Source organism: Lissotriton helveticus, chromosome 7, assembly GCF_964261635.1.
Source record: "Lissotriton helveticus chromosome 7, aLisHel1.1, whole genome shotgun sequence".
NCBI lineage: Eukaryota > Metazoa > Chordata > Amphibia > Caudata > Salamandridae > Lissotriton > Lissotriton helveticus.
This window is the reverse complement of record NC_136068.1, coordinates 291,843,459-291,861,810: the sequence shown is the minus strand read 5'-3', so window position 1 is coordinate 291,861,810 and position 18,352 is coordinate 291,843,459. Positions and strand designations below refer to the sequence as shown.

At 43.2% G+C, this 18,352-nt stretch overlaps 1 protein-coding gene across 1 annotated transcript in view; it reads right to left on the bottom strand.

Annotated features, from left to right (window-relative positions):
- The window catches only part of LOC144768432 (uncharacterized), a 325,471-nt gene that overhangs the window by 69,714 nt on the left and 237,405 nt on the right, over window positions 1-18,352 (bottom strand). The window contains exon 8 of the mRNA XM_078652078.1: window positions 2,571-2,662. Within this exon, the coding sequence (XP_078508204.1) occupies window positions 2,571-2,662 (92 nt within the window). The remainder of the gene's footprint in view (window positions 1-2,570; window positions 2,663-18,352) is intronic.

Sequence of the window (18,352 nt, the reverse complement as noted above, 5' to 3'; positions counted from 1 at the left end):
TGCGTGCCACAAAGTCGCCACTTAAACACAGCCATTACAGCGACTGCAGTAATTCCATTCAACATTCAGACGGTGCACAAGCGCATGTGTTTGCACAAACAGGGTCACGTCTAGCGAAAAACAGCAGTACTGTTCCATGTGCATCACACCCCACTTCGGCAAACAGCCCTGGCCTCCACTGACCTACTGGTATATCGTATAGGTTGTTCTTGCATCTGAGCGCAGGGTCAATGTGTGCTGTGGTTCGGTATGTATTGCCAAAACCCACAGGGAAGTCCTCACCACTAGTAGAGATTTTTAATTTCAGGATTGTCAAAGAAACTCATATTTTGGAGCTCAGGGATCTGTCGAGGTGAGAAGGCCTGCAATATTCCATCAATAAAAGCAGTGCAGCAGCCCCAAAGTCTGTTTACCTCCCGACAGTATTTTTCGAAGTTTGAATTGTGAAACATAGTAGAAAGAGCATTATGTGTTATATTTTTATTTGGTATTGCTGGAAAGCCCTTCGTCCCTGCTGACCCCCGTCATAGTTTAGCAATAGACTAGGGACTCCACTTTATTCTAGATTCAACTGAGAAAGGAAATAATAAAATGTGGAGCTGTACTGGTCTTTCATTCCACTGGGCAGTCCCCAGGTGGGGTGGAGCCCCTAGAGTATGGGTACTCGCAAACATTTGCCCAGGGGCCACAAATTATGGTCTCCGGTGTGTCCGAGGGCTGCACTGATGCCAGCAATTTGGCAGAAGTGGGTCTGGGTGTGTCATGGATTGTGTAGGGAGGTCTATAAAATGTTAAATAAATGGGCAAGCATTTATTTGCAGGCAAATAAATGCTTTGCCTGTTTATTTAAGATGTTTTTCTGAAATATTAGAGCTCAACAACTAAACATCAGCTAATGCTGCTGCTCACTAGAGGGGCCACATGTAAAGTTTAAGAAGAGCGAACGTCCCCTGGGCCATACTTTGAGAATCACTACCCTAGAGGCTGGTTGTTATGGCAGGGGTCTTGGGAGAGGGTGAAGAGGACACTCTAAGTACCTCTGTCACTTTCCCCAGATTCGCAAGGCTAATTACAGCATGCACAGGGAGACTTCAGGAGAGTACGAAAGACAGGGATGGATGGGGAAGTTTGTGAGAAAACAATCAGAGACGGAGAAGAGAGAGGAGAGGAGAGAGACAGAGGATGGATGGAAAGAGGAAATTAAGGTAGAATGGCTGCTTTGAGCATTTTTGCCATGACTCCCCTTCTTGTTGTTCCCATGATTATTCTGTGACCACCTGCTTTCACTTAATGCTTCTATGATAATTCTTTTTATTTTTTGGGTATGGGGCATCGGGTTCCTGCGCCCCATGTTTTGTTAATTGGGAAAAAATCTAAGTAAAGGATAGTGCATTGATAAAGCCCCTGACACATCACATCCTAACCCAATTGTACTATGGAGAAATGGCAAAGGGTATCAAAAGGCAGTGTGGCTTGGAAACTGGTGCATCTCCTTGTATTCAGTCCCAATTTGCTAAATCAACAAACAGTACACAAACGACGCAATACAATTCTAAAAAAGACACTCAGCTTCATAATGTTTATATCTAGGAGAGGTGGAACTAGGTGGGAACTATCAGGAACTGATGCCCACCATCCTCTTTATCGAAGGGCCCATTTATCAAAATATTACGCAGTGCTGCAAGCCCCCTTGCTACAAGGTGATGCTCTGAGTGATCAGGAAAGGGCAGGAATGTACCATATTTTATGCTCCTATATTTTCCTTACGCTGATGCACAGTGTGCTCCAGCGCCAACACAGGCACCCTTACAGCATGGTGCAAGGATGCCTGCTTTGGAAGCAGGATTGTTTTGTGCAGGTGTCCCTTCCTACACAAAAACAATCTCTAAACCATTATCCTCTTTCCATTTGTGCTGCAGAATGCAAAACATATGGAAAGATTTAAAAATGAGGAAAAATACAAATGATTCTTCTTGTTAACGCCTGATTTGGGGATGCATAGTATTATGGCACATTCCCAGGTCTACCAGTAATGGTAAATCTAGGAATGCACCGAAATCAGTGGGTGTTGTGTGAGAACACTCAAACTCCACCCATGGAAGAACTCCCTGGGGCAGAGTAACACAACGCAGTGATTTTTGCTTTGTGGCATTACTCCAGATGTATCAAGCCATGCAGGGCCATGCGGGGGGGGCTTCGAGTGGCTTGATAAATCTTACTTAGAAGTTGCGTCGCCATTCACTCCCATCATGCTGTGCAAGGGCGACGCAACTGCTTGATAAACCTGCCCCTAAGTTTTAGGGTTATAACGTAGCAGCCCTTTTTGTCGCCATTTTCACTGTCCCACTCATTTTCTTCTGCCTTTTAAAGTAACCCCTTTTGCTTTGACAGTTGCGGGCTTTTGTTCAACTTCTACTGCCCAGAATGGGAGGCATTTAAATAAATCGGTTTTGGCGAACCCCCTCTCGCTTCCACCACCCAGCCTGCCCATCTTTGCCGACCGAGCACAGTTCCACAGATTTTTTGGTTACTTCGACGTCGATCAGATAGCATACCATGCCACCACTTACCTCACACATGATATTCAAGTAACCATTATCATCAGTTGTCATGTTCTTAACTTTGTGGTTGCAGATCTGATTGTTACCCACCGGTTTTTCAGCTACAAAGGATATAAAGAGATGTCAATTGAAAGCCTGTGGCAAATATGGCAGAGCACACATTAGGAGCAGATTAGATAGATAGCTCACACCAGTGCCTTGTGTTTATGCTCCTACTGTCCTGACACAGACCGCCTTGCCCCAATCTGACTTTGTTTCCCCTCTAGAAACATTAAGGGCTAAAGGTCAATTTCCACCTTATTTATAAAATCAACAGCGGGCTACAGGAAGCAGAGACATTTTATGGCATGGGGAAAGTAGGCACTGCCACAGTGTCTCAGCCTTCCAAGGGCTCACTCGATAAACTCTTTTCTGCAGACAGTCCTGCCCTGATGACTTTGAATGATTCTTAGACACAGAGGGGCATATTATCAAGGGGGTTTATCTCCGCTTTATTGGCTTTAAAAGCCAAGAAAGCGGAGATAAAATTATCTCCCTATTACCTAGCTGTCGCTAACACCAGTTAGCGACCGCTAGTAGGAGATAGCGACCATCTTGGGCCCTACTTTGCATGTCAGTGATATTTATCACTAATGACATGCAAAGTGGGCGTGCCAAGATGTTAGCAACTGGAAACAGTCGCTAACATCGCTATCTCCTATTACCAACTTTTGGAGATATTCGCGCTAAGCCATGTTATCCAATGGGAGGTGGATAACATGGCTAAGAGCATTAGCTCGGTAATGCATGAATATCGCTGACTTTTCAGCGATATTCATGCATTGCGGCCGTTTTTTATCGCATTTGTGATAAACTTTGATAATAGCAAGGTTTATCTGCGATAATTTCTGACGATGCTTAGCGGTAAAAAATTCGTTGCTAAGCATCGTTAGCGATAAATATCGCTTAACGTTGGTAATATGCCCCAGAGTGTTTTAAATAACTTTTTCCTTTAATATATTTTTTAGTCAGCTAATGTGTGAAAATGAATTACATTGCTGAATAGTTATCAAGGACCCCCTGGTTACAACGGATTTTAGATTCCTAGGTCAGGGAAAAACAACTAATCAATAAATAACAACCTAGGCAATCATAATAAAATAGTTCACAATCAACATAAAATATTTAAAAGGAAAAAAGAGCTACTGGTGAATTCAGATTCTGATATTTATTTACACATGTAGAAGGAAATTAAACACAATGTTATATATACATACAAATGAATAACAAAACAATGGGGCATAAAGAGGAATTTATAAACATCATACATAAATCACAACTCATTATAAAATTTCAAATAAGACAATAAAAATGGCTTATAATTCCCGACGCGCGTTTCGGCGACCGGCGCCTTCTTCTGGAGAAGCCAAATATGTTCATAGATTGTTGTCTACTTCGATTATCAGGATGCAGAAGATAAAAGGAGCACGAACTTGCTCTGTGTATTAAATTTGTGATTGTTCTTAGAAGCCGAGTCTGATAGAGTGGATGAAACGAATCGCGTTTCTCGCCGTCAAGAGGGCAAGGTGAAAAACCGTGAATACGATGTGTTCATTTATAATTCCCTGTATGGGTATCAATCGAACTTTAAATGTATAACCTCTCCTGATGTGGGGAGGTTCCTTTCTTTTAGTTTCCTTGAGGGGCTTCTGGCATAATTTTCAATAACCCGTAACGGTCTGACGGCGAGAAACGAAATCCTAGCGGCTCCAAACGTCAAATAATGGTGAAAATGAATTACAAACATTTTTCTGAAAAATGTTTCTATTTTTCAACACCATGTAACATCCTTAAAAAAGTTACTTTCAAATTAAAACAGGACCTCACATATGAGAAATGGTACGGGGTCACAGAGATTATTTGCAACAATATTAGTGAGCTGTTGCTGCATTACACTATTAAAAACAAAGGAGGAACAATCCCGGACTATTACATGGAAACACATCTAGATTTTGGACCAATGTGCGTGTGCCTGTGCAGTCTGTGAACTCGTCAAAGAGAGCATGTAAGAGCTGTAATGGGATCGTAAATCTAAAGCAGTACCGAACAGGGGCCCCCAAAATACAGCAGGCCCTATGCCCCCAAAAGTCTTAAGATGTCTCTGACAGGAAGACTTGCTGCAGATTGACTGTCACTGACTATGCTTCAGGGTTCCACATCTAGGCACAACACTATGCCACTAGAAATTCTGCTACTCCAATCAGTTTTGTTTATTCTGGCTACATGAGAAATTAGGGATGGGGGTGTTACTCCTTCTATCATGTAGACTTATGAAGATAGCCCTATTGCAAAGCCGGTTAAAGATAGTAAACAAACAGTGTCAAGAAGAGAGAAGCATGCGTGTATGGTCAGGCGTGCAAAGTCACAGGAAGTCCCTTTCGTGACATAGGTGCCAAACAACACTCTGGATGCTGGTGTTCACCATTGGTATCCCAGGGCTTAAGTTTAGGGGTACGTGTAATTGCTATTTGTTGGGAAATGTTTGAAATTTCGAGACCAGTACGCAAAATAACCCATAATTATTGCAAAATGCACCATCTCAAAACATAATTCAACACAAAGGCATATCATTTAAAAATCAGTCGAGATAATGGCAAGGGCACCAGCTTAAGGAGAAATGGTCTCTAGTAAGGCATTTTATCCTTACATCGATCCCTTGAGAAATGTGAAATTTCACACCTGTGGAATTCCTGAAATTTTGTAAATTACCCACAAAGTGAAATTCACAAAAAAATTCACAAATTCGACCATTTTCACCCAGGCCTACCTAAGACAATACTGGATTCCAATTAAATATCCAGGGCCAAATGTAAAATGTATTTTCTTGGTTGCGAACACTCCGATTCAGAGTTCGTGACGGCAAAAAAGCATTTTCTAATCTGTCATTCTAATTTTAACCCTCAATAAATGTTTGTCAACTCCTAAAATTGGATTGTGATCCCATATTGGTTTGACGTTTGGAAGGGGTATATTGTGGGCAACCCTTCTATATCAATGTTTTGCAACTGTAATCTTGATGTAAAACATTGAAAAGTTACTTACTCCTGAGTTAAGGATGTAACTCCTGGGGCGTGGCTAAGCGCCCGATCTGGATGGCGGTGCGGCGGTAGAGCTCCGTCCGTACCGGAGTTGACTGGCGGTTCGCGCTAACGAAATTGCACCAGAGAAGCAGCGCAAGATGTGGGACAGCGCCAGGCTTCACATGCGGTGATTCCCGTCGCGGCTTGAAGCCCCTACGCCCGCACTTTCCAGTCTTCGTTCCGGTCGCGGCTCTGCAGCGGCCGCGGCAGCCATTTTGTCCTTCGCAGCGGCGCTCCTTCTCTACGTGAACTTTCTTCACGTCTGCACTCCAGCGCCATGAGGCTTCCTGCTCTGTCTTCGCCCACTCTACCATCATGAAGATATCTTTTGGCCTACACAGGTGACTTTTCTTTGCTTTTTGGCATGACAAATAGCAATTACTTTGTCTTTTTCGCTTCCCTCAAAACGAGCCACCATTTTGTTTTTTGTTTTCCATGCCCGAAATTTCCTTGCGATTTGAAATAGGAGTCACCTTTCTCCTTTGGCTACTTTGGTATTTTTCTTCTGCCACATCACTCCATTGACTCTTTTTTTTTGGCTTTTCTCTACGACTTCCTACATTTTTGGGCACTGTTTGCTCCTACTATCTATTTTTACTCCTTCAGCCTTAACTCGTGCGTCCTCTACAATCCTTTTTACGCACGCTTGGATGGCAAATTGCTCCAGCAGGACCCCTAAGCGCAACTATATTAAAAACTCCAAACTTTTTACAGCGCTAGCTCACTTAGAAGCTTCTGCATCCTTCAGCGCCAGTGACACGATGTCTAATATGGATGTTCCTTCACAAAATGTTTCTAAAACCAATTCAAAGAGGTTAAAAAAGGATCCCCCCTCTCCTACGAAATCCTCCTCAGTCATCTCCATGGAATTGCTTCTTGAGAAGATTAGGGCCTTGCGCCCCTACATGGAGGAGACTAATGCCAAACTGCAAACGCTAACTGATAATTGGTCTCAGATGGACGCCAGGGTCTCCGCCGTGGAAAAATCTGTGTCATCTCTTCAGGAATCTGCCACCAAGATTCCCCACATGGATTTGCAGTTGTCCTCTCTCCAGAAGCAGGTGGAGGACCTTGAAAATAGAAATAGACGTAATAATCTCCGTCTTTACGGCCTGCAAGAAGGTTGTGAGGGGAATGATCCTATTACTTTCTTCAAGTCCTTTCTGCCCAAGCTCCTGCACCTACCTGAAGACACTACGCTCAATATCCAGCGTGCTCACAGGCTTGGCCGACTCTCATCTTCTGCCTCTCCATCTACAAAGCCTAGGGGTGTCATAATGTATTTTCTTGAATACACGGATCTATTGAAGGTTCTCCTGGCTGCTAAAGCTTCTCCACGCCTAACTTGGTCTGGTTCCACCCTATTCTTCGCCCAAGACTACGCCAAGGCCACTGCCAATCGACGCAAAGCCTTCCTTGACATGAGAGCGGATCTTCGATCTATTGGAGCTAGATATGGTCTTTTTCATCCTTGCTTATTCAAAGTTACTCACAACAATAAGACCACAACCTATGAAGATCCAGTGCGACTCCGAAGTTTCCTCAATTCCTGCGGTCCTGTTAACATGGAGTTCTCCAGTTCCAGTTCTTCATCCTCATTTCCTCCGTGACTTTTCACATTGTTGTAATTGGTTCTCCTAGTATCCTGCTAGCCTTTTCTTCATGTTTCTTTATTCTCATTGATTGTTCACCCCCGTCCCTGTTTTTGACTAGTCTTTTTTGACTAGCCGACCCTCGTTGCTGTCTTATGCATTTTTATCTATCTGTTTTATTGTCATAGTATATTTTTGATGTCTTTTCTTACCTAATCATGCTGTTCTCCTTCTTTTGCAGATCCCTATTTAGCGCCCCGTCATGTCTACCTGGTTGGACGTCTCGTTGCCCCGTTTTCCTGCCCTCCGTTGGTTGGCCTTACCCCCCTCGTCTCAACTTCGTTTTCATCCCCTTCATCCTCCTTCCAGATTTTGTATCCCTATTCCTTCACCCTTGTAAGTACCTACCCTTCCTTCCTTCCTTCCTATTTTTGAAATGTTTTCATCTGTTGTATCTGTTCCTGATCTCGTACTCTCCTTCACCTTGTCATTTCTTTTGGTGTCACTCTTTTTCGCTCAATTTTGCCTCTTTTCGTCTCTTCTCCCTTTTTTCATATGCTTGCATTATTTATCTTTTCCTCTCTCCTTTCCTTTCCTCCTTTTTTCTCTCAGACTCACCTTGATCCTCGTTTCAATCTCCCTCTGGTTTGATCCTGATATTTCATCTTTACCGTTTCTCCCTTTCCTGCTGTTTCTTTCCTATTTTTACTCCTTAATTATTGCTGTAATCCTTTTACCGCGTTCTTTATTCTTCTTTTTTCCACTTACTCTCTCATCTTTTTATCTTCGTTTTCCCTCTCCATTTAGCTGTACTACGCACTTATTTGAGGCTTCTTCTTGTTTTCTTACTTCTTTCACGCTTCACTCTTTTAATATTACTTAATGTCATTACGCATTGTATCGTGGAACGTTAAAGGTTTACACTCACCAATTAAGAGACAAAAAGTTCTTTCCCATTTAGCTAAACTGAATGTTGATTTAGCTTTTTTGCAAGAGACTCACTTATCTGACACTGAAGCTGCAAAACTTAAAAGAGGTTGGGTGGGGGCAGTGTTTTCCGCTCCTGGTGATGGTAAGAGGAATGGTGTTTCCCTGTTAATTCGCAAATCTTTTCCTCACTCAGTTCTGTCTTCTGAATTTGACCCTGAAGGTAGATGGTTGTTTGTTAAGCTCTCCTCGAAGGGCACCTCTCTCTCCCTGCTTAATGTTTACGCCCCCACTGGCGGTAATCCCGCCTTTTGGAGTTCCTTTACCACTCGTATTACTGAATGTATAGATGATAATTTTATTTTAGCTGGTGATTGTAACTTGCCCCTTGATCCTTTTTTAGATAGGAAATCCACCGCATTTTTTGTTCCTCATAAATCTCACAAACTTTTCACACATGCCATCTCTCAACACAAACTTGTCGATGCATGGCGAATTTGCAACCCAACCTCTGAAGAATTTACTTTTTACTCCCCTGTACACCACTCGCAATCTCGTATTGACTACATCTTCCTTTCCCATCATTTATCGCAATCCCTCACTCAAGCAGATATTGGCCCTATAATGTTCTCTGACCATGCCCCGGTACTCATTAACATCGACATTCTCCCCAAGACTATTGGACCCAAGAGGTGGCGCTTCAACAATACCCTTCTCCTCGACCCTAAATTTACTGAATCCTTCACGAACTTCTCCATTGAATTTTTTACCCTCAACGATACCCCTTCTCTACCCAAACACACCATTTGGGATGCCTATAAAGCTGCTGCCAGGGACTTCATTATCAGACACGTTGCCACAAAACGCAGAGCTGCGCGTAAACACACTAATGACCTCCTACTTCAAATCAAGCATCTAGAACACTCCTTCTATACCTCCCATTCTCGAGACAGCTTGAATGCTCTTGTTTGCGCTAAAATGAAATACAATAAGCAAGCTACTGAAGACGCCTCATTATACCTGCTGAAATCTAGCTCAAAATTTTATGGTGGGAAAAACAAGGCGGGGAAAATTCTTGCAAATTATTTGAAAGTTAAACAAAACAAATTGAACATTGAATCTGTTTTTGATACTACTTCTGTTTTACGTTATAAAGATTCTGATATTTTAGAGGAGTTTTCTCGATTTTACTCTACACTCTACTCTTCTGACACCCACCCTTCTACTCACTCCCTTTATACCTTCTTTGCAGGCATTCAACCTCCCTCTAATTTTCCAGTTGATTTATCTACCCTCGAATCACCCATAACCACACGCAAATTACATACTGCCCTCAACTCTCTCAAAAAAGATAAAGCTCCGGGCCCAGATGGATTCACGGTCGAATTCTATTTACATTTTGCCTCCCTACTTTTACCAAAATTGCATGCCCTCATTGATTTCTTTGTATCTAGCGGTGCTTCCTCTGGCACATTCTCTGACGCCCACATCTGTATTATACCCAAGGAGGGTAAAGATCCACAACACTGCAAAAATTACAGACCAATTTCACTCGTCAACATTGATTATAAATTATATGCCAAGTCCTTAGCAATCAGATTAGATCCTTTCCTCCCAGAACTCCTAGGCCCCGAACAATCCGGATTTGTTAAAGGCCGCTATATCACGGATAATACCAGACTCCTTTTCAATGTCCTTTCTAAATCCTCACGTTTCAACGATTCCCTGGCTGCAATCGCTTTAGATGCCGAGAAGGCATTCGATAGAGTTGAATGGTCTTTCCTTTTCTTTACACTAAAGTGGTTTGGGTTTGGTCCTAATTTCATCGCTCTCATTTCTTTCCTCTATTCTAAACCCAGAGCCGCGGTCTGTGCCAATGGCTTAATCTCATCCTTTTTCAATCTAGGTAGAGGAGTCCGTCAGGGATGCCCTCTTTCTCCCTTTCTCTTTAATCTAGCCCTTGAACCCTTTCTCTCCAGGTTACGTCAGAATCCCCACTTATATGGCTTTCAACTTTCTCATACCCATATCAAACTAGCTGCCTACGCAGACGACATTCTCCTCTTCATATCTAACCCTTCTGTCTCTATCCCCGCTTTCCTCGCTGAAGTTCAGGCCTATTCTCAATTGTCTGGTTATAAATTAAACAACGACAAGAGTGAGATCCTACCCCTCACCAAATTTACCTTTAAACCAGATTTTGCCGCATCCAACTTTACATGGAGTCCTACTCACATCAAATATCTTGGCTTGCATATTACCCCTTCTGTCTCAGATACCGTTTCACTCTGCCTCAACAAATGCTCCCAGAAACTTTCCGATCTCACCTCCAGATGGCATCCCCTTTATCTCTCCTGGTGGGGCCGGCTTGATACTGTTAAGATGATGTTGACCCCAATAGTCCTTTACGTCATCTCCAATATCCCTGTTTCTATCCCGACCAAATTCTTTCGGAGAATCAATACTATTCTTTCCTCCTTTCTATGGTCCCAAAAGAAACCGCGTATGTCCTTGCTCCGACTTCGTCTTCCCAACTTAGAGGGTGGGGTTAACTTTCCAAATCTTCCCATTTATCATAAGGCTTTCCTCCTCCGGCAAGCTTCCCTTTGGTTGAAGGATCCCGGTGAGCCATGCCCCCTATGGGTTACAATCGAACGTCTTTCCCTTTCTCCTTTTTCTTTCGCTGAATACCTTGCCTTTTCCCGCAAACCTCAATTTCTCTCTACCCCTATTCACAAACACACCGCTAAGTTACTCCTTTGTTCCTCTCCAGACCCCCCTGCCTCAGTCACTGAATTTCTCAAGTCCCCCATCTGGTACAATATTAGCATCCTCATTAAGCAAAAACCTTATTGGAAAACCTGGAGACAACAAGGTTTACTCTGGGTGTCCCAACTATTTCAAGGATCGGATTTCTTATCTTTTTCTGTCCTACGTCAGACTTTTTCACTCCCTTCTTCTTTTGCCCATAAATTCCCTTTGTTAAAAGATGCGGTCTTATCTGCCTACAATTCTCTTCCTCGTTCCCCTCCCCTCTCTGACCCCCCTAGCCCAGCCTCCTGTCTTCACACCTTGCTAAGCACTGGACCTAAAGCCTCTTCCATTTATCATTCTTTTCATACCCCCTTATCTCCCTGACCGAAATCAACTTTGGAACAGCTTTGGGAAACAGACTTCAACACGTCCTGGCCTTCCTCCTTATGGGATAAACTCTGGACTAAACTTCGCAAATCTTCCAGAGCTGCCTCCCTCACACAAACACTTTTCTTTATATACAACCAACTTCTTTACACTCCATCTCTACTTCACAAGAGATTTCCCTCAGCCCCAGACTCCAGTTGGTCTTATTCCGCACCTAATGCTACGCTCCTCCACATGCTTTTCTTCTGTCCTTCAACTCGCACCTTTTGGACTCAAGTCTGGGATCAAATCAATTCTATATTCCATACTACCTCTCCCTTCTCTATTGTTGACATTTTTCTAGGCAGCCTATCTCCTTCCTGGGCACATGTTGATTCTAATGTACAAATTATTGATTTATTAATAGCTGTTGCCTTTCAGCAGATAACTGTTAACTGGAAGAATTCGAACAATATTACCTTCAAAGCTTGGTGGTTTAATGTTTGCCATAATCACAGATTAGACACTGCATTTGTTTACCCTCTTACCCTAGCCCCGAAGAGACATGCCTTATGGCTTCCCATTACCCTGTATCTAGATGGTTGTGCTAAACGTTCTACCCGTTTATCTCCCTCTCAGCAAGAGGTTTCTAAACCTCCATGACTCACCTTTCGTTCCATTTCTTTCTTCTATAGCTCGCTCATTTTCACAAATGCCTTTTGTTTTGCTCTCCTTCGGATAGCCTCATATATTGTATATCTTTTTCCTCTTTCCATTATTGTACTGTTTCATGCATTTTCTTTTTTTTCTCTGTATTTGACCTCGACACTGATATTGTATTTTACTTTGACTTTGTATTGACACCTCTTTTATTTTAATAAACTTTATTTTGAACTTAAAAAGGATGTAACTCCTTCACAAAAGGGAACGGATCCTCTTGGTGAAGGTTAAAAAAAAGGATGATGAAGAGTAGATAGTGGCCCTGAGAACCACTGCCCATTTTCAAACCAACTTAAAAAATGTTTTAAAAAATTCAATGCAGCCCTGTTTTATTTAAGAAAAAGAATTGTTGATAAACACAATAGGTTTCACCTATATGAAATCTATTGGCTTTGTCGATGTTTTTTACATGCTGCAACATGGCTTAAAGTAAAAGAAAAGTGTCATTATGCGGAAACTTTGAGCAAGGACTAGCTCTGGTAGTAAGATAAGCAATCTGGATCTAAATCAGAACTACAACAAGGGTTATCCATCAAGCCGCCTCGCCAAACCCTATGAAAGTAGTGGTAGACCCTGGTACCAGCTAGGGGGCAAGATGGCCGCTGTAGCGCTGTAGGTGCAAGTCGCATCCAGACCCCTCTCTGACCCATGGAGATAATAGGACCCTGATCGGCTGCCAAAAAAAGCATGCAGTGGTGGTTACGCCGACAGATGCGGGAAGGGAATAGCGGTGTATTTCATTACCTTAAAAAAAGGTTACTGCATTGGAAATTACTTTTTAAGGAGCTCCGAAAGGCCTGCCCTCCTAATATGGCAAACCGGGCAAAAGACAATCAAGCAATGGCTCTAAGTATCGGACCGGCAAAAGAGATAGCCCTGAAGGATTCGGGAAGGACTGGCACGATACCGAAGACCAAGATGCCTCCACCCAGCAAACGCTCCACACCTACAATCTCGACGGCGGCCAAAGCACAGCAGCGCAAAATGGAGAAGGCTGCCGAGAAAGACAGAGGCAAGAATCTGATTGACACGCGCAGCGGTAGTCACAGCGTGCAGCCTGGCCAAGCGGGAAAACTCACCACGGAGAGAAAGAAGGGCGATCCCTCTTTCCGTCAGCCCTCAGTAATCGAGGTCTTCAGTAGTAAGGTACCCCCGCCACCCCTAACGGAGGACGCAGAGACAGCCTTGGGCTCGGAGAACTCTCTGGCAGGCGGACTTGGAGGCAGCGTCCTCGTGGACGCAAGCATAGGCGTTGTTAGGCAGCCGACGCGGGCGGAGCAGGCGGAGCTTACGCTTACTGCGGGACAAGCTGCAAAGGAGTCAGCTACTGCCGGAGAGGAGGCTGGGCGGACGTTCGGGGAAAAAGAGGTGAGACTTTCAAAAAAGGTGATTGAAGTTGAAGCGTTAACTACGGACCCGCTACTAGATGCACTTCAAGTGGTGGAGGCAGGATTACTGCAAGGGCAAGGGCAAAAGGAGCAGCTGGGTGGTGGATATACGGAGAGCACAGAAAGCACAGAGGGAGCGGAGGGGGAAAGAGAATTCTTCTCTGTTCCTGAAGGTTCAGACTCCGTTATCACCAGCAGTGAGGAGGAGGGTGAAACGGGAGACTCATTCTCCAGTACGGATGATACAGGGGGCTCCAAAGAAAAAGGTACATTGAAAAAACGCAGACCGACTAGTAGGAGAACAGGATCCCCCACAATAACGCATAAAAAACTGATGTGGGATTATTCTGCTACCTCAAATCTTTATAAGGAGGATGGGCAAGACCCCCAGAGTGAGGATGGGAAACTAGACTTAATATTCTCAACTTTAAAACAAATCCAAATGGAAGCCAGAGCAGAGAGTAGAAGAGCCAGGCATGATACGAAGAAAATTCAAGCCTCCATTAGGAGAATAAATAAAAAATATGAGGAAGTGAGCGAAAGAGTTACCGAAGTGGAAGAAAGAACTGGCAGGATTGAGGAGGAAGTGACGGACTGGCAGACGAGTAGAGAAGAGCAATCAAAGGTGATGGAGGATCTGCAATGGAAGGTTGAGGATTTGGAGAATCGCCAGAGGCGAAATAACGCACGCCTTCTTGGAATAGAAGAAGGGACAGAGGGACAAGATCCCAGAGGTTTTGTGATAAAGCTGCTAAAAGGGGCCTTCCCGGAGACCCCATGGCAATGGGAACAAGAGGTGCAAAGAGCACATAGGTTTCCACTCACGACAAAGGGGAAAAAAAGAGGGGATGGCTCACTTCCAAGAGCGATGTTAGTGTTCTTTGGGAACTTTCTGGCGAGACAAGAACTGATGGATAAGGCCAGACCTGACTCCAAAAAGACGGTGGATGGAACTACATTTTTTGCAAGACCGGACTTTTGCCACGTCACGGTGGAAAGGAGGTGGAGACTTAGGCAAATGATTGCAGCATTTCAGAGTCAAGGCGCTGAAGCCTATTTAATGTTTCCGGCAAAATTAAAAGTCATTGCTGGGGGCAGAGTCAGGATGTTCTTTTCAGAGATTAAGGCTGGAGAATATCTAGAAGAGTTGAAAGAGATGAAGGGTAAAGGGTAAAGGTGGAGCTAGGAGATAGTAGTAGTAGATGGTATTTCCAAGCAGACATATGAGAATAGGGTGGGGTAGAGGGGTGAAAAGGTGAAAAGGTTAAAAAGAAAAGAAATGCAGTGGAAATGAAACTAGGGAGAAAACAGCATTGTCTAAATAAAACGGGTAAATTGGTAAACAATGTGAAGACTAGGAAGAATAGGAGTTGTTTTGGGATTGTTTTGGGATTGGATTTTTCTTTGCCGGCAGGGTAGGGGAGGAGAGGGGGCGACGCTACAACGCGCAGTGGGCACGCATAGGTCAGCTCTGACCTATTTGCCTGTCACAGGGGGGGGGGGGTGCTGCAGGGGAGGGGGGGTACAGAAGGGGGGGGTGGAGGGGGGGCACGTTTTGTGTTTGGAATAAATATACAGTACAGAGTAATAAAAGTCATCACGCTTTCAAGAGGGAAATGCGGAAGTAATGAGAGTGGAAAGCTGGAAAAAAGGAAGGGGGGGAAAAAAAAAAAAAAAACATGGTAGATGGAGACTAAGATAATTACGCTGAATATATGTGGTCTGAACAACAGAGAAAAAAGACAAAAATTGGGAGCTTTATTGCGATTCTGGAAAATTGACATTGTTTGTCTGCAAGAAACACACATAGCTGTTAATGAGATCTATCTGCTGGAGCAAATGGGGTATGATGTTTTAGCTTATACAGGCCAGATAGAAAGGTGTAGGGGGGTTGCAGTGCTGGCAAGGAAAGGCTGCACAATAGTCAAAAGGAAAAAGGAGGACAGCGAAGGGAGGTGGGTGATGATTGAAATGGAAATGAATACATCTCGATTTACAATCATCTCTGTGTATGGCTCAAACGAGGACGATCCGGATGTTTTTGAATTTGCAGATAGAGAACTAGCAATGTGGCCAGAGCCTGTGATATGTTGTGGTGATTTTAACATCAACGGGTTAAATGGTTTGTTTGAGCATGGGGAGAGTTACAAGGGGAGGAAGAAAAAGGTATACAGATCATTACAAAACCTTGCTAGACACAACGCACTAAGTGATATGTGGGCGGAAAAAAACCCAATGGGGTCAGGTAGCACATTTTATTCTGCACCACATAAGTCGATAGCTAGACTAGATTATTTCCTTATCTCTAGCTCTCTTGTCGGTATCTCAAGTATAGATCGTCTTCCTAGGATTGTGTCGGATCACAACCCCCTGGTTTTAAGTATAAGAACTGCTCAAATTAAAAAGGGAGTAAACTCAACCTGGACGTTTGAAAGAGGGCTATTAAAGGAGGAGGAATATATTATAAGCATGAAAGTTTGGATAAGGAATTTTTGGGACATTAATAGATACTCCACATCGGCAGATGTAGTATGGGATAGCTTCAAGGCAGGTATAAGGGGGGAGACACTAAGCTACTCAATCGCTAGAAATAGAAGGGAGAAGGAGAAAACAGAGGAAGAGATTAGAATCCTTGCAACAACTGAAGAGGCTTTGGTAGAGGCAATTAGTAAGAGGGATCCTTTTGAATCAATATTACTCGAACTGGAAATTCTAAAAGCAGAAACAGGGGTCTCGCTAGCGCAGAAGCTAGCTAGGAATTACTTAGCAAAAAAAGAGTTGTGCTATGAATATAATGAAAGAGTAGGGCACCTCCTGGCTATAAGAACAAGACAAACGATGGCAGCTGGGGAAATAAAAGAAATTAGGGATAACACTGGGGTAATCGTGAATAAGGTTGAGGAGGTACAGGAGGTATTTAGGAGGTACTACGAGGTATTATATGAGAAAGATGAAAATACGAGCGAGTCTGAGTGTGAGGAAGAAAGTATGGCCTATTTAACTCCAAGACCACAGACAGAATTTAGTATAGAGCAGAGAGATAAATTAGACGCGGTGTTAACTCTTCAGGAAATCGGGGACGCTGTCTCCAACCTTCCTGCAGGTAAAGCAACAGGACAGGATCAGATACCCATTGAGTTTTATAAGATCTTCTGGGACGTCATAGGTATGGATTTGTGGACGATATGCTGTCTGGCACAGGGTGGTAGGATTGTTCCAAAGTCATGGTCGGGTGCAGACATCATTGTGTTATTAAAAAAGGATAAACCACCAACAGAGCCAGGGTCATATAGACCAATCACTCTACTTAATGCCGATGTGAAAATATACGCTAAGGCCCTCGCTAATAGATTGAGTAAGATTATTGAGAAAATGGTATCCCCGGAACAACATGGGTTCATACCTGGTAAAGGGACTACCCAACATACCAGACAGATGATTACTGTCCTGGATGCAGCAGAGGCCTTGGGAGACCCAGTTGCAGCAATTTTTTTAGATGCCGAGAAGGCGTTCGACAGGGTCTCCTGGGCCTATCTATGGAAAGCGATGGACTGGGTGGGAATAGGTAAAGGATTTAAGGCAGCAATCCAGGCTTTATACAGACAACCTACAGCCAGAATAAGAATAAATAAATCATTTTCGAAAACGGTACAGATTGGGAGGGGGACAAGACAGGGGTGTCCAGCTTCTCCGTTGCTGTTTGCTATCTATTTGGACCCCTATTTGAGAAGGTTAATAGCGAATTGTAGGATTAGACCTGTTACACTGCATGGGGAAGATTATAAATTATTTGCCTACGCAGACGATGTAGCGATTGTCACTCCAGAGCCAGCGCAAGCACTGATCGAAATTGAAGATGAGGCAAGGAAATTTGGTATATTCTCAGGATACCTAATAAACAAAGGGAAAACCCAGATAGTGCAGAATAAGTATACCACCTTTAGTGATAGTAGAGTAGTTCAAGAAGCTACATACTTGGGAGTTAAGGTGACGGCCGATCTAGGGAAGCTGGTGGAAATAAACATGGGGCCATTATTAGGGAAAGTTAGGAGAAATTTGGAGAGGGTCAATAATCTACATCTGACTTTAATGGGGCGCATTAACTTTATTAAAATGGTTACATTCCCCAAATTTCTATATTTCTTTAGGGCGATTCCTTTATTGTTTGATGGGATATGGTTTAATAAAATAGAAGCAACACTGAATAGGTTAATATGGGCACAAGGCAAGACACGAAGAGCATACAGATTTTTGACACTACCACGGGAAAAGGGAGGTTGGGGGGCACCGGATTTTAGATTTTATTATTGGGCTGCAGTATTGCAGTATTCTAAAGCGCTACTGGGTGGTGGATCTTTTTACGAGGAAGGGATAGGTATAGAGAATACTTATAAAGCACTATTAGGAGAAAGGGCTGTGAATGCCTTGGTTAATACAGTAGAGTTTACATATTTTAAGCATACTAGATTCAAAACCCTGGAGGCAGTATATAAAATTTGGAAGGTTGTTATGAAAAGAGTAGGGCTAGGCAGATTTAACAGATATCTGAGGCTATACCTAAATGTTGATCTACCAACAGAAATTTTCGGGGATAACACAATGAAAACCTGGAATGACAAAGGGGTTAAGAAAATAGGCGATTTGATGGATGGGGAAGGGGATTTTTTGTTATTTCAAGATATACAACAGAGATTTGAAATACATGGAAATAATTTCTTTAAATACCTACAAATAAGAAGCTACTTTCATTTAAAAAAGGGGGGACCAGTAGGTATGTTAAGTTGTAGGATTATGGAATACCTAGGGAGCGGTCTACGGGGTTCAATCAGACAATTGTACATAGAATTACAGGAATATAAAACTGATGACAGGGAGAAATTTAGTAAGAAATGGATCGAGCAAGTTGGGGCTCATCCGGAAGCTTT